Source organism: Cibotium barometz, chromosome 4 (genome assembly GCF_041138505.1).
Source record: "Cibotium barometz isolate CiBa-2024 chromosome 4, ASM4113850v1, whole genome shotgun sequence".
NCBI classification, from domain to species: Eukaryota; Viridiplantae; Streptophyta; class Polypodiopsida; order Cyatheales; family Cibotiaceae; genus Cibotium; species Cibotium barometz.
This window is the reverse complement of record NC_141049.1, coordinates 15,456,614-15,471,504: the sequence shown is the minus strand read 5'-3', so window position 1 is coordinate 15,471,504 and position 14,891 is coordinate 15,456,614. Positions and strand designations below refer to the sequence as shown.

At 44.7% G+C, this 14,891-nt stretch overlaps 1 protein-coding gene across 1 annotated transcript; it reads right to left on the bottom strand.

Annotated features, from left to right (window-relative positions):
* Positions 1 to 359: 359 nt before the first annotated feature.
* Positions 360 to 14,177, bottom strand: LOC147638955 (putative sucrose-phosphatase 2). The gene is made up of 8 exons (XM_086785923.1): positions 14,023 to 14,177; positions 13,622 to 13,921; positions 2,726 to 2,827; positions 2,347 to 2,541; positions 1,537 to 1,836; positions 1,180 to 1,366; positions 777 to 823; positions 360 to 650 (listed from the first exon to the last, which is right to left on the bottom strand). The coding sequence occupies exons 1-8, from the start codon at positions 14,077 to 14,079 to the stop codon at positions 576 to 578; spliced, it is 1,263 nt and encodes a 420-aa protein (XP_086642049.1). The 5' UTR covers positions 14,080 to 14,177; the 3' UTR covers positions 360 to 575.
* Positions 14,178 to 14,891: the final 714 nt, after the last annotated feature.

Sequence of the window (14,891 nt, the reverse complement as noted above, 5' to 3'; positions counted from 1 at the left end):
ATGAGGATATCCGCCATCGACTGATGAGAGACTTCTTTGGATAGTGATGTGTATGATGCTTACCTTTGTTGCTGGAGTTTTCCTCCCAGATGTTATCCATTAGGAGCTCCTGGTACCGTACTTTTCCTCATAGTTATTTCAGTTTCAGTTAGTTGTTTTTAGCTTTTCTTACACACATTGTATCAGATCCACCAATTGTTGTAACCTTTTTGGTCTCATAGGTCATTTTGGCCTTTTGAAGACGTTAATATATCATTTCATTTCATTTTCATTCTCTCTCTCTCTCTCTCTCTCTCTCTCTCTCTCTCTCTCAGAGCAGGCCGCAGGCCTATAGAAAACACTTCTGTTGTCGCCAATGCTTTTAGAATGACAGTAAGACCTATTTAGAACAATATTTTATAATTAATATTTCTGGAGTGCTGTCCCAGAAATTCCATGAAGATATGGAGCTTGAAATGATGAGTACACCATCATAATACATTATTCTGAAGCATCAGAAGAATGCATGAAATCGATTTTTCCATACTTTCAGCCACAGGAATTAATAATTACACAGAAGAGACACTATCAACTGCTTATAATCGTGAGCCGGCATAACCTTTGAGCCAAGTCTCATGTATATGTGTCCATAGTAATTGCTTTGAGCTCCTCTAGAGACCCCCCCCCCCCCCCCCCCCCCCCCCCCCCCAAAAAAAGACAACAATGTTCAACATGAGTTTGCATCTTGAAACAACTTTTCAATTTCAAGTATAGAAGCAAAAGATAGACATAATCACCTCTGTTACAAAGATAGCGGTCGTCATACGGCAAGTCACCTCCATACCTGTAAAATATTTGCTAAATTATGAGGTGAAGAAAACCATATCAAGATCCATAAGCTCAACTACATCTTGGTTAATAATTACCTGAGCAAAAGATGTCTTTCTTTTAGTGTCTAAATCAATTTATAGTTTTACAAACATACCCCCTGCCCGTAACAGGGGAAGTCTCACCTGCCCATCCCTTGTGCATGGAGACCCCCTTCCCCCCACCCCAGAAAAAAACCCACCCTGTGCCCCTGTGCCTGATTGACAGGGGAGATGTCTGTGAAGACCCTTAGTTGTATAAAGCATTGTAGAAAATTTGCCAAAGTAAAGCAAACACTAACTGCTTTATATACTCCAGGACAAAGCCTCTCACCAGTCCGTTTCCATTGGTCGAATCTAACCAGCCAATTTCCACCCACCATGTTTTGTATTTGGATCCGATCTATCCAAGTTTGATATTGGCTTCCCTTGTATGCCCCATACTTCGAATGCAACCCCTCTATTGCATCATAAGCATTAACTTCCTCTCCCCAAGGTAGTATTAAAGGGCAAGAGGGCGCCTGTTGGAAACCAAAGCTCAAGTTAAATCATCATAAACCTGTTCTTTACAACACATGAAACACACACACACAGTCACTCTTAAGCAATGGAGCCATATTAAAAGGCAGAACAGAGACCATATACATCCTTAAATGAGACCCTTCTGAGCAGACGGACAGTGATCTCCTACCAGGGTATCTTTCAAGGATTTGAAAACTTCCTCCGACTGTTCCACTTCAGCCCGCTCCCATTTCTCCCACAGAAGATGGAACTCCACTATCAAGTGCCCAACCCTAGCATACTCATCTTGATGCTCTTTGCCATCCAGGAGACAGTGTTTATCTCTAGGGGATACATTGGGTTGCAAGTCAAAGTGCTGCATTGCCTGGATAATACCTGCAGCACACCTTTCACTTGCCTGGAAGATACGGGGATTACCTCGGCCATTTTCTGCATACCAATGCAGAAGCTCTTCCTGTGCATTTCCAACCTGCATACTCCTCACAATTAGAAAAGACTCATAGAGCAGAGTATTGATAAACTACTAAGTGCTGGATAAATCAAACAGCATGTTCACAAAAAGGTGTCATCGTTTTGTAACTATGTTTGCAGAGGACATATAGGCCTACCGTGGAGTGTGACATCTTTTCCCCATTTACATCATATGCCTACTCAACTTTTTGATGCATATGGAAGGAATGATTTTCATATTCAAGTGCAGATTTAACCAGCATCTTATCTGTGACCACACAGATCATCAACATTCATGATCACGCTGTGTGTATGCGTGCATGCATCTGTGCACATGCATGCGCGTTGATTCCTAACCATATGGCCTACATAACATAAATACTGGCAACACTATTAAGATTCCAAGCATTGGATTCAGTAACATGCCTCCCATTGGTTTTCCAAGTGTGTTCCTTTCAGAAACTCTGGTTTAAAAACATCAAAAAAAGAGGAGCAGCAACAAGAACATGAATGCCCCCGCAACACTTACCATAACTCCATAGACATCCGGGACACTGAAAAGCTCTGCATCATTTCCAGAATCTCCACAAACTAGAGTGTTAGTTGGGAGCCTACCCTCTGTTTTGAGCTTGCGCAAGAGGTATGCTAGTGCTTGGCCCTTCCCAGCACCTTCAGGAAGAATATCCAAATCAATTCCCCCACTGTAGATCAGCTTCACTTTGAGCTGTATTAAGAAATGATGAGCCAGTCGGGGTGAGTGGATCACTGCAAGAAGTTCTAAGAGATGTAAAGAGATATGAGATTTAGATAGCCAATGATTTTCTTGGATAAAACAGGAAACCCACACACATGACAAACTCTTGCTTGAACACACACCTTATCAGATTGTAGGAGACAAGAAAGCTTACCCCACACTCTTGGAACTTTTTAGTAAGAGCACTGATTACTTCTTGTGCATGTTCCTTGTCTACATAAAAGCTTACTTTGTGTGGCCTCTGCTCTGTCTCAACCTGCACCCATAGCATGAAAAAAAAAAAAAAATCATAAGCTGCACTCTAAATTTACTGGAGCATACGAACCGAATGGTCCCTTGTACATTTTGAAACCCGGATTTATTCCCAAACATGGCATCATTATACAAGTTTATATCTATATCGATGATCTTGATAGCACCTACACCTGAGAAATATAAGGATGCATGTAGGCCAACTTGACCAACTCGCCTACTAAAGCCAAATGCAAGCTTCAGCCCCTTGCCTGACTAACCTGGAATCATGCACTATCGTCACCATCACCCCACCTATTGGTGCTGACCAGCAGTAAGGCGGGCTCCTTGCCTATAAAAAGGCCCAAGACAGAGCGTGAGCGCACCCCCCTCCCCCCCCCCCCCCCAAAAAAAAAAAAAAAAAAGCCAACCAACCAACCCCCAAAGGGGAAAAAATCAGTCCTTTCTCTGTGCCCCCCCTGACGTACATATAGAGCATAGTCAGGCAGCATACTACTAGCAATAGACTAGGCTTTCATCCTCTCACCCCGTATTATCTATATTCTCATCTCAAAAAAGCAAATACTCCACGCCAGATTTCATTGTGGGGTCGCACTGCAGTGGAGGTGGGGGCACTGACGTGAGGTGAGCATAACCACAGCACATGGTTCTGTCGCACCAACAAGCGGAACTACTCTCAAGGTTACCTTGGAAGGTAGCTTTTGATCCAAGTTCACAGTGGAAACTTTGCACACAGACTTCATTTGGGCATCAGGTTTATGTATCAGTTAGGTTTACCTGTCCCTATTATCTCTCCCAGACTACATCCAGAAGGGACATGGCTAGCACCCAGCTATAGCTCCATCTGGGAACTCCCTGAGCCTGTGGCTACACCAGTGACCAACACCGTGCCACAACTCCTCACCCAAGTCCTCGAGTCCCATCTGACAAGGACCTGGCAAAGGACTGTTCCAGGTCTAGACTTCCCAAGGGGGTTCTCCCCTCTCCTGGAAGTGTACCATAAATGAGCCCTCTACTCACTTTTATATCTCATTAAATGAGATGCCCTTCACTTAGTCACTTTAAGTAGAATCAATAACTTCCAACTAGATAATAGTCAATTAGTGTTTTTAACCAATCATTAGTGCACTAATTAGCATTAGACTAGCGTATTCATTAAAGCCAAATAAGTCTTTTGGAAATTGGGGACATAACATCACTGCAACCCAACAATCAGTTCACCACATCAGTTATCATAATCAGTCATTGACCTCTTGCTCCAGTTGTTTATCCATAGCATGGGTGGTGCAGTGTCCACCCTTCATATAAGGCACCTTGTACCTCCGCAACTCTGGAATCAATCATCATCAAAGCAGAGGACACCTGTTTCATTAGTTGGAAGTACATGTTCGCATAACCCAGAGCTTCAGGCTGTCCTTAATCAAACCATCCGGTTGGTTTGGCATATCAAACGGAGGACCCAGTTACCAAAATGTCCTCCAGCCATTCCCACACATTTCAGCCAATTGCTCACAAAGTTTTCCTAACAATGATCCGGAAGACCTCTGGGAGAGTCAAGGAACTGGAGCTCCCACCACCTGCATGCAGCCCCCTTGGTCAGCAACCTGCCCCACCCTTCAAGCCCCTTGCCCCTTGCCCCACCCCCCCCCCCCCTCCGCCCCCCCTTTCAGCAGTAGTTTAGGACTCTCATATGTGCTATATGTGTGATTCCGCCGCACTTTTCGTTCTATCTCTGGAAAACCCTAGCACATAGGCACAAGTGTTCCGCATCCTGGTAGAGGTTGTAACCTTGGAAAAGGGAACAACAACCATGGCCGTACAAGAGGCAATGCACAACATACTAACTCGTCATCAGAAGAAAACTATGGGTAACAAAACCAAAGAGCATCAGGCTCTTATCGTGGCCAAACCAGTGGCTACAAGAAAGGCAATTGCAAATATTGTGGCAAGTATGGCCACTTTGCAGACAAATCATGAACGAAGATAACACATAAAAATTGAAGGCACCAATGACACGCTGCTCAAGAGACCATTTCAGCACCAAACAGTTCAGCCACAACTAATGTCTATGATGAAGGGAGCTAATGAGATGCTCTTTAATGTGATCTCTGATGATCACAACAATTCTTAAATGGATACATAGCCCACACTTTTGACAGCTTTTCTATGCAGGTATGCATGCATGATGATGACTTGCAGCAGCAACCCACATGTTCTGATTGAATTCAGAATGCACTTGATCATGTGCAATGTGTATCTGTTTACAGACAGCATGTGTCGGAATGGGCAACGGAAATGAGACAAACACCTGTGAAAACAGAAACGCAGAACTGCAGGAGAGAAATTATGTATAAACTCTACTATATACACGAAATCCGGTACAACAGTGTGTGGGGGGGCTGAGTGCTATATATACTACCAAGGGCTGCTGGTTGGCCAGTATAGAACAGGCCGACAGCCCATGAAAAATGCCCACGACTGGGAAAGGTCCAGTTGGCCAGCATCACACCTGGTTGGCCAACACTGGGTCCTACACGGAAACGGGAGACATCTGGTTTCTTGCCAAAATAAGCCTCAAACGGAGTCATCTTAGGTACTGAAGTCGTCAGAAATCAGTTGAGGGTATGGACAGTCGTAGCCACAGCCTCTCCCCAAAGTGGACGAGGAAGATCACGATGTCCAACGAAATCCTCGCCATCTCCACCACGGTCCTATTCTTTCGTTCAACTACTCCATTCTCTGAAGGTGACCCTGTATTGGCCAGCATCCTCATGATGCCATGCTCCGCACAAAACCCCACAAAAGCATTAGAAGCAGCCCGAACAGTCTTCACCTACAATCCAGACTCCTTTTTCATTGTCACAAATACGAAAGCGTGTGCACAAAAAACCTTATCCCATACATAACATCATGGCATCGTACATAGCTTCTGACAACATCATCATACTTTGATACCACTGAAACAACAATATGAAAACCTGCACAAAAATACAACGCTCTGGGCTGAAGTTGGACCAGCCCCCAACCCCCCCCCCCCCCCCTCCCCCCCAAGGTATCTTTATTACCAACAAAGTGTTCCAGTACAAGAGAACAGGTGCCAGAGAGTAAACACTCTTCAAACTGGCACCAGATACATCCAGAATAAGATGAAAACAAATCAAACAATTGCCCGAGTCCTCAAACTCAAGCTTCCAAGAGTTCCTTGGGCACAGCCACACTCTAGTACGTGATCACACCCTCTAGCACTGGTGATGTCCGGAATAACAGCCATGAAAACCTTGGCTCTAGCCACCCGAAGGTTCCACCCTTAGAGCCACAAGCTTCACATAGGTTTAGAGACTATTTGCCTTCAAATCTATCGCGAAGAACCTTGCTGAATTGGACTAAGCAGCACTATTTTCAGCCCACAAACATGATGTACAGGTCACCCAAAGAGATAATACAGGTGCCCTGTTGTTTGCCTTGAATCCCAAGCCTTCAGAGCATGAAAACTCAGCCCAGAAACCTACTGTACAGCGACCAGCCCTGTAGAGAGGCCAAAAGTGGTCGCCTGCTTCAAGGGAGAGAGAAGAATCGCTTTTTCCTGTAGCAGCTACGGAGGCAAGCAACCAGCTATATAGCAGCCCTATCCATAGTCGAAAAGCTCTCCCAAGTTCTTTTGCATGCTCCACTAACAACTGTCTCAATTCCAAGATGTTCCACCACCAAAAACAGCTGGAAAGGGGGGGCACCTAGCTGATTTTGGCCCTTCCCCCCCAGAATAGCAACTCGTGGAGCTAGATGGGCTGTCCACTTTGAGTAATGGCCAAGTTTTATTAAAAACTGGTCCTTTTAATGTGAACACTTTAAAAATTGTCTACCCAAACTTAAGTGTATAAGGACACTTTATAATTTGTCCACCCAAATTTAAGTGTGTATGTGAGCACCTGCACTCATAAACCTTAGTATAATAAAATATAAGTTGTAAATTGAGTTTGGGGTCACTTACCACATGCAAAACACATAAGACCACCGCCATAGTCCCAAACAGGTGTGCACACACGCGTCCACACGGTTTCCAAGCGTCCCCGGAGCCCATGGACAATCACAAGCAAAAATACCAGGCATTGTCCAGGCAATCAAGACAAGTCATTCATGCATGTCAAAACACACACAAATGATTTCTGGATTCCATCTCCCAACTTATTCATCTTGTACCAAACCCTTCTTGGGCACCGCCCATACAGGTATAAAGACTGCTCACCAGGGTGTCCACCCTTCCATGAGACTTCATCAGCATGCCAGGAGCTCTCACCAGCACCAGGATATCAATCCTTCCATAGAGCCATTCCACATGTAACCAATCATGCCAGCAGCTCACACCAGGATCTCAATCCTTCCATGGAGTCCTTCCACATGTACTAAACCATGCCTGGAACACACACTAGGGTCTATACCTACCCTTCCATGGTGTTCTTCCACATGTGTATAGTCAAATCATCCACAAGCAACATGAAATACAAAAGATGGGGTCTGCATAGGTCCACACAAGTCAGTGTGTATCAACTCCAATGGTTTCGAAGCCCACCTAGTAGCCTACTTCGGAAACTACTCCCTGTGCTACTTCCCACGGATGCAAGAATTGCAACGTCCCTCCTTGCTGCCAACATCTAGCAAGCCATCCACCATCTGGTCCCGGAAAGCCCGCCGCAACGCATCCACATTCAAGTGGCCAAAACGGAAATGCCACAAATCACCGAGCTGAGTACCTGTCAAGGAAGAGAGTGTTGAGAGTTTGTAAATCTCATTCTCCACTCCGCCTTCCCAAACAACTTGGCCTATTGCTTTGTCCCGGAGAGCAACAAAAATGCTCATCAAACTCCACCCACATGCCAGTCTTGCAAACCTCATGCACTGACAAAAGATGAAAGCCAAGAGATGGAACATGAAGAACTCGGGAGGAATGCTTCCCTCCTCTGCCATCAGGAATGATTTCCAACCTGCCCTCACTATGAATCGATGTGACCTGTATGCCTTCGAAGATCCTATGACAACTCTCGGGACGGAGTCATGTGCCTAGCGGTGGTCTATTTGGTGGGATACTCCCCGAAATAAGATAATAGCATGATCTTCTGGCCTTTCCGCAGGAAGTTCTCCTGGCAATGACTCGGAAAAGCAATCTTGGTACTCACGTAGAAAATCAGTCCTGTCTTTATCTAACATAGACAAATTAGATTGAGATTCATCATCTTTTGCATCCTTTGCTTTTTCATTACTGATGAAATGGCCGAAGCTGATACAATGGGAACAGATTCCCCTTTAAGCTTTACATCCAAAATATGCTCTTTCCCTCTATGAGTCAAAGTAATCTTCCTGTTGTACGTATCCACCACCACATGTACTCTATGGCACTATGGCATACCCAATAAAACATCACACCCATCAAGTGGCATGATATAGAACTCCTCACTCTCCACATAACCCTGCACATGAAGCCTTAGCTTCCCAATAATAGAGGTAACGGGTTTTGCATACCCAGGACATGCTATATTAGCCTCATACAAAGGCCCCATCTTCTCTGCACGGATCCCCAATTTGCCAACCAAATCTGGTGAGATAAAGCTGGCTCTAACACCTGTGTCAAAGAAAATCAAAGCATTCTGATCTCTAACTTTGCCCCATGCCCTGCACAACTCAGTCTCCTCACCACCTGGCTATTCCCCAACAAGATCAGGAACTAACCCTGCAGAAGGCTTTGCTTTCTTAGACTTGGGCTACCCTTTAGTGTCAGAGTCCTTTTGGGACTTACGCTTGGGACAATTGAAAGACATATGTCCCTCTTCGGTACAAAAAAAGCATTTCTTGGCATCCATCAAAGCCTCTCTCCTCAGGAGTTCTCTTGGGCATTGGTAACTTCTTACACCGCTTCTCTGCAGGCACTGTTGCATCACGAGATGCATGCCCTGACTTCTCAGTTTTCTTGCCTGTGCTTTTGCTACCCTTAAATCCAGTTGAAACTCCAGCGCGTAACGCATTTTCCGTCATGGCATTCTCTATCATCTCTGACATATTTGTTACTCGAATCTTTATGCAATAGTCACACGCTTCCTTAGGCAACCCACAACAATATTTCTCAACCTGCTCTGACAGTGGCACTGCACGATAAGAAGTAACTCGGAGTAAAGCTTCCCAAAACTTCTTGTTATAATCCTCAAGATTCTCACATTTCGATGCATCCAACTTATGCCATGATCTCATTACATCCACCTCAAATGTAGATGTGAGCCACATGGAAGAGAACACCTGTTTAAACTGTACCCAAGTAGATGGTACTATGGCCTGCAAAAGAAGAGTGGACCACCACTGCAATGCATTGCCCTTGAGTAAAGTCGCAGCCTTTCTCACTTTCGAGGATTCCGTTTAATTTCCACCAAAAAAAGCAACATCAAACTACTGTAAAAAGGTAAGAGCCTTGAGCCTGTCTTTGGTCCCACTGAATGTGTCAAATTTTACTACAGCTCCCCCTTCCTTATAATCCTTCACCTTACCCATAGGCGTTCCCATAGGCGTTAGATTATCATAAGGAAGTGGCCTCACAAGATTGCTACCCCCTACATTCATGCCCATCATAGAGTCAACATTGCCATTTCCCACACCATGCAATCCTGCTGATCCTCCCATGTTTCCCAACATACCACTATGCATACCGGGCTGCACGTCCCATACATGTTTCTTTGCATTCCGGGCTGCATGCCCCCATACATATTCCCTTGCATTCCGGGCTGCATGCCCCCATACATATTCCCTTGCATTCCGGACTGCATACCACCATACATATTGCCTTGCATACCAAGCTGAAAATTAGCTCCAAAATTCCCTTGCATTCCCATGCCTCCCTGAGGGTAACCCCCAGTCATAGATTGGAACACGGAACCAAGCCAAAATAGCCTGGATACATAGATTGCTGCGGAATAGGTGGTTGTCCGAAAAAGGAACTCTTTGGGTTTGCACCATAAGTGTTCTGCATGTTAGGAAATTGTCCAAAAGCAGGATCCTGTGGGAAGGCACCACTATTACCCTAAGGTGGGTTCCTAGAACGCACCTTCTTCTTCTTCTTCTTAGGCTCAGAAGGGGCTCTCATAAATTCAGCAAACTTCTCACTTTGCGTGAGCTACATAAGCACATCCATTGCCCCTGCCAAACGGGCTTTAAACTGGGCATCATCTTCCTCTTTACTTGGCATGTCTTCTGGCTGCGTTACATCCTCATAACGTGCATCTTCTGCAGCGTGTTCTCCTACAAGTACATCCTCAGATTCAATCCTCTCAGGAGTGGTCTCCTGCTCTTCCTCATCATCAAAATCATAATCATCTTTAGAGTCTGACATCTTGCTGAAATTTTCAGCAATGGCTTTCCTAGAGACAACCATAAGCTCACCCCCTTAAGAAAGTTGATGATGGTCCCGGCAACAGAACCTTGAAACCGGCCTCTGGTAGAAACTAAAGTGTGGTAGACTAGCAGTCACCCAATCCAATTGTAGTCCAGCCAATAAAACAAATAAATAGGAGCTAGAGTGCTCCAACACATGAAAGAGAACGACACCTGTTGGCCCCAAAGCTTGGCGCCCCTTTCGGTATTTCTTTATTGAATTTCAATGGAAAAGTTTAAATGATTACAACATGGCCATTCATGGCTCGTATGTCTGCAAGTCCAATCTACCAATCCTCTGGACCTCTTAGCATAGAGGTTACACACAACTTTGTGTCCCAAGAACACCACACTGTTATCTGTCAGTGCATCCATGAGGCCTTGAATATGCATCTGACTGAACCATGCACATAGCCACAAACTCAACCATGAAAACGGTCCACAAACTCTTCCAAATCAGTCCACAATCTTGCCCTGTTTCCACCGTCTGAACTGCCAAACCCTTCCTCTCACAAAGGGCCAAAGAGAACAACTCCGGAACAGTCACGAGCCAATGAAAAGAGAGACTCAATATGACACCTCCCGCAGTCCCACCTGCTCACAAAGAGAGAGAGAGAAACTTACAGTCCTTGTGTCGCTTTTCACAAGAGAGAAGAGACGCGAGGAAAAGCCCCGTTCAGTCCTGCCCTCTTGTCTTGCAGCCGAGAGAGAGAACACGTGGATGAACCTACTGTCCAGCCTTGTACTCCCTCCTACAGTCCACACTTCTATGTCCAGCACTGGTTGTATGAACTCAGTTCAGCTGACAGTCAGCTTCTTGCCAAAAGCAAAGGAGAAGAGAAGGAGATGATTTTGTAGGCGCCTGTATTCTCTGCAGCACAACAGCCAGCCTGTCCTCCAAAAGCCAAAGAGAGAGAGAGGAAAAAGAGGCCTGTGTCTGTGTCCTGTAGCGCAGCACAGCAGCCAGCTTTTATTCTCGAAGAAACATGCATAAGAAGGTGTTCAGCTGCGCCTGTGCACAGTTCATAGCAGCCTGCCTGCAAGTCCTTCCAAAAAGCAAGTGATAGCAAGTAGCGCAGACCCACCAGCAATTGTTTTCCCAAAAACCCAAGTGTAGCGCTGCCCGCCAGCCATCCTTTCCCCAAAAAAGCAAGAGAGAGAAAGAGAAGCGTGTCCCCCAAAAGTGGTGTAGCCTCCATTAATAGCCTAGAGGCCATCCAAGGTTATAAAACCTTTTAAATTTTAATTCTCTTGGCACCAAAGGTTATAAAACCTTTTAGCTTTAATTCTCTTTGTCCCCTTCACACTTGGGGTTGTCCACACATGGGTTAATAAACCTTCGTTTCCTTTTTGTCCCCAAGTATGAACCTTTAAATATATATATCTTGCTCACCGACCACCATGCTCACACTTATGCTGCACCAATTTCATAGGGTCATGACACACTTCTACATCATTACAGCTTGACACTGGGTTACATATGACTTGTGTGAGGACTTGCACATAAACTCTGACATTGATTGGACCCTAGACCTAGATGGTGCCTAGTGACATGTCCCTAGACAAGCGCTCACAAAATGCATAATGCCCATCCCAAAATGAGTCCTAACAAGACTGATTATCTAGATGGCCACGTGGCACCCCACTAGTGAAAAAGATGCCATAATCCCAATCTCATGAACTGGCCGCGCTTTCTCTCTGCTGCAGCCCTCGAAGATCCCTGGATTCTGGCCCAAGTGGCCATGAGGGTGTATAGTGCAAGTGTGCACATGACATCCCCTCCTGCTTAAATTGATGGCGAGAGTCTTTACATTGATCACGTGCATGAGCTAATAGAGGAGGTTGCACAAATGGAGGGGCTCCAGGGCCCATTTATGTGACTCTACTTCTCATGCATATAGCCTTGAGATATTGTGGCATCTCATCATAAGACTGTTTTGCTGCAGTAGTGGGCTCTTGGTTGATGTTGCAAAAACAAAAATGATGCTAGTCAAGACTAGTCAACCTCATGAATTGCCTATACTTTTTTATATGGATCAGCCCTCTGCAATAGTGCGTATGACTTGGGATTGAGATTCTGCAATCACAAATGGAGCTAATGCATAGAGCGTAGATCAGAGGCAAGGTGGGTGGTGAGCTAGCCTGCACAACCCCTAATATGGAACTATATCCTGTTTATCTAATGTTTAGGAGATCTGCAGATGCAACAGGAAGCATCTAAGCATCACTTTGGAATTCGGAAGCTTGGGGTGGAAGCATCTGAGCATCACCATGGAATTATATCAAGAAAATCCAAGAGACATTTCTACATCGTCATCTAGGAGTGAAAACCTACACACCATACTCAAGTCATGTTACAAAGATAGGCACTATGCTACTAGAGTTGACAGCTCTAGAGAGGGTGTTAGGATATGCCAGATGATAAGACTACCTAAGCTACCTTGGGAAGCAGGCTTTAAAACCTAACGCACCTTTAAAAAGAAAACTACTAATATCAAGATGGGTTCGAAGCAGGCTCCAAAACCGAATGCACCCTCAAAAGCAAACTACTAATATCAAGATGGGTCTGCAAAAATCCGGAAGACGTTTCTACATTGTCATCTAGGAGTGAAAACCTCCGCACCACATTCGTCATGTTATTAGAGATGGGCACTAGGCCACTAGAGTTGACAGCCCTAGGAAGGGTGTAAAAATGTGACAAAGGTCAAGGATATGCTTGATGATAGACTACCTAAGCTACATTGGGATGCAGGCTCCTAAACCTAATGCACTCTCAAAAGAAAACTACTATCATCAAGATGGGTCCTTGACATAAAGAAATGGTTTCGGAGATGGAGGGTTGAAACGTTCCTAGACCTTGCTCCAAAAGAGATGAAAAGGACACAGATTCAACCACATCTACTAAATCCTATACATCAGAGATGAAGAACATGACATAAGCAATCCAAATACAAGTACTATTGCACGGATATTCACCCCAATTACTAGATCATGTACACACAGGAATACAGCCGCACTCCAGCCAAGGACTAAGCTTTTTGACATGATTCCCAAGTCTATGTCTATCAAGACATCTCGTACTTGTTTCAAATCATTCCTCCCCTCCCTTGTGGATGGAGACTGAGTATATACAGCTTTGGTTACCGCTAGAGATCCAATATGTCATTTTTTGCCCTCCCGCGAATGATGATAGATTCTCTCTCTCTCTCTCTCTCTCTCTCTCTCTCTCTCACACACACACACACACACACATATTCATAAAGAACTTTCCACCTCCTCTCTCATGTAAAGCTACGGTACTTAACGAAAATTGGCATTTAGTACAACGTTGGGAAACCAAACCTTACCGAATTTTACAACCTTTAACTACGAGTATGAATGAAGAACTGACCTGGAAGCGAAGTTGCTGGAATTTAGAGGCTTCTTGTACGACAACATCTCGGTTCCAACCCTGATTCAGCTCATGCTCCCAGCCTTGATCAGGGGTCATGCTGTCACCGTACATAATCTCGGTCCCGACCGACATTATGGCGATGTTGGGGGTGAGCAAGGGCTTCTGGCTTTTGAGCTCCTTGTAGAGGGTGGGGGACCTTCCTGTGGAAAAGACCAGTAAAGAATCATGGTAGTAGTTTGCACCCCACAGTGCATTGAAGCGAAGGAGGGATGTGTTGTCCGGATCATGGTGGTCCACCTGCAAGCAAGCAAACACACACACACACACGCCAGAAAACGGCTTGTTAGATTGATCAATTCTTGGTGTAAATTTTCCAAAGCGTTGGCATTCAAACTCACCATGGTGTGATCCAAGTCGGAGACGATCATGAACCGCGGGTTCGAGGGGAGAGCCATGGCGTGGGCGAAAACAAGAGCTGCACCACTTGAAAGTTGAGACTTGCAGAGAGATGTTAGAACAAGACAGCGTGAGGTCCTGCATGTGTGTGCTCTCTATTTGATGGCGCCTCTACATCCTACACGTGGCCTTTTTTTTTTGAAAAAGTTGTAGGTATATGCTCCCGAGGTTCACCACCATCCACCTTGGGCTACCTAGATAAAGGGTATGACATGAAAAGGCAAATAATTATTTGGTTGGGTAAATTGGGTAAATTGGGCTCGGTTCACGTGGATTTTTAAAGCTTCCACACCTATAGTGAACCCATTGATTTAATGCAACGTCATTGGAATAGGGGAGAGGATTGTGCTTGCAACAATTACATTCATGGACATCACAGTTACATACACAATCCCAAAAGGCAAAAGATTCAAACTCTCGTCTCCTCTCTCATAGAGCTGATGCTTTGTGTGTGGAAGAATCCCAAATCTCATGTACCAACTTTACATCTCCAGAAGCCATCTGTGAAAGGTTTCAAAATATTTATATAAATCCTTTCGTACCCTAAAGGATCCTTAAGTTCATGCTTGGTAAGACCCAACCATAAAACCTCGGCTTATGGAAATATAGTTTTATTTGCATCACATTAATGATAATTTACTTATTACTTAATGATAAGGACAAGTTTGTTACAAAAACATGGATTAACTACTTAGCTAACGAAAATATTTCCAACATTAGTTAAATCATGACTATTGGATGCCCCTTTGGGATTACTACATTTGAGCCACACATGTAATAGTCCTTATGGCCTCTTTGTGGATCCAAAATT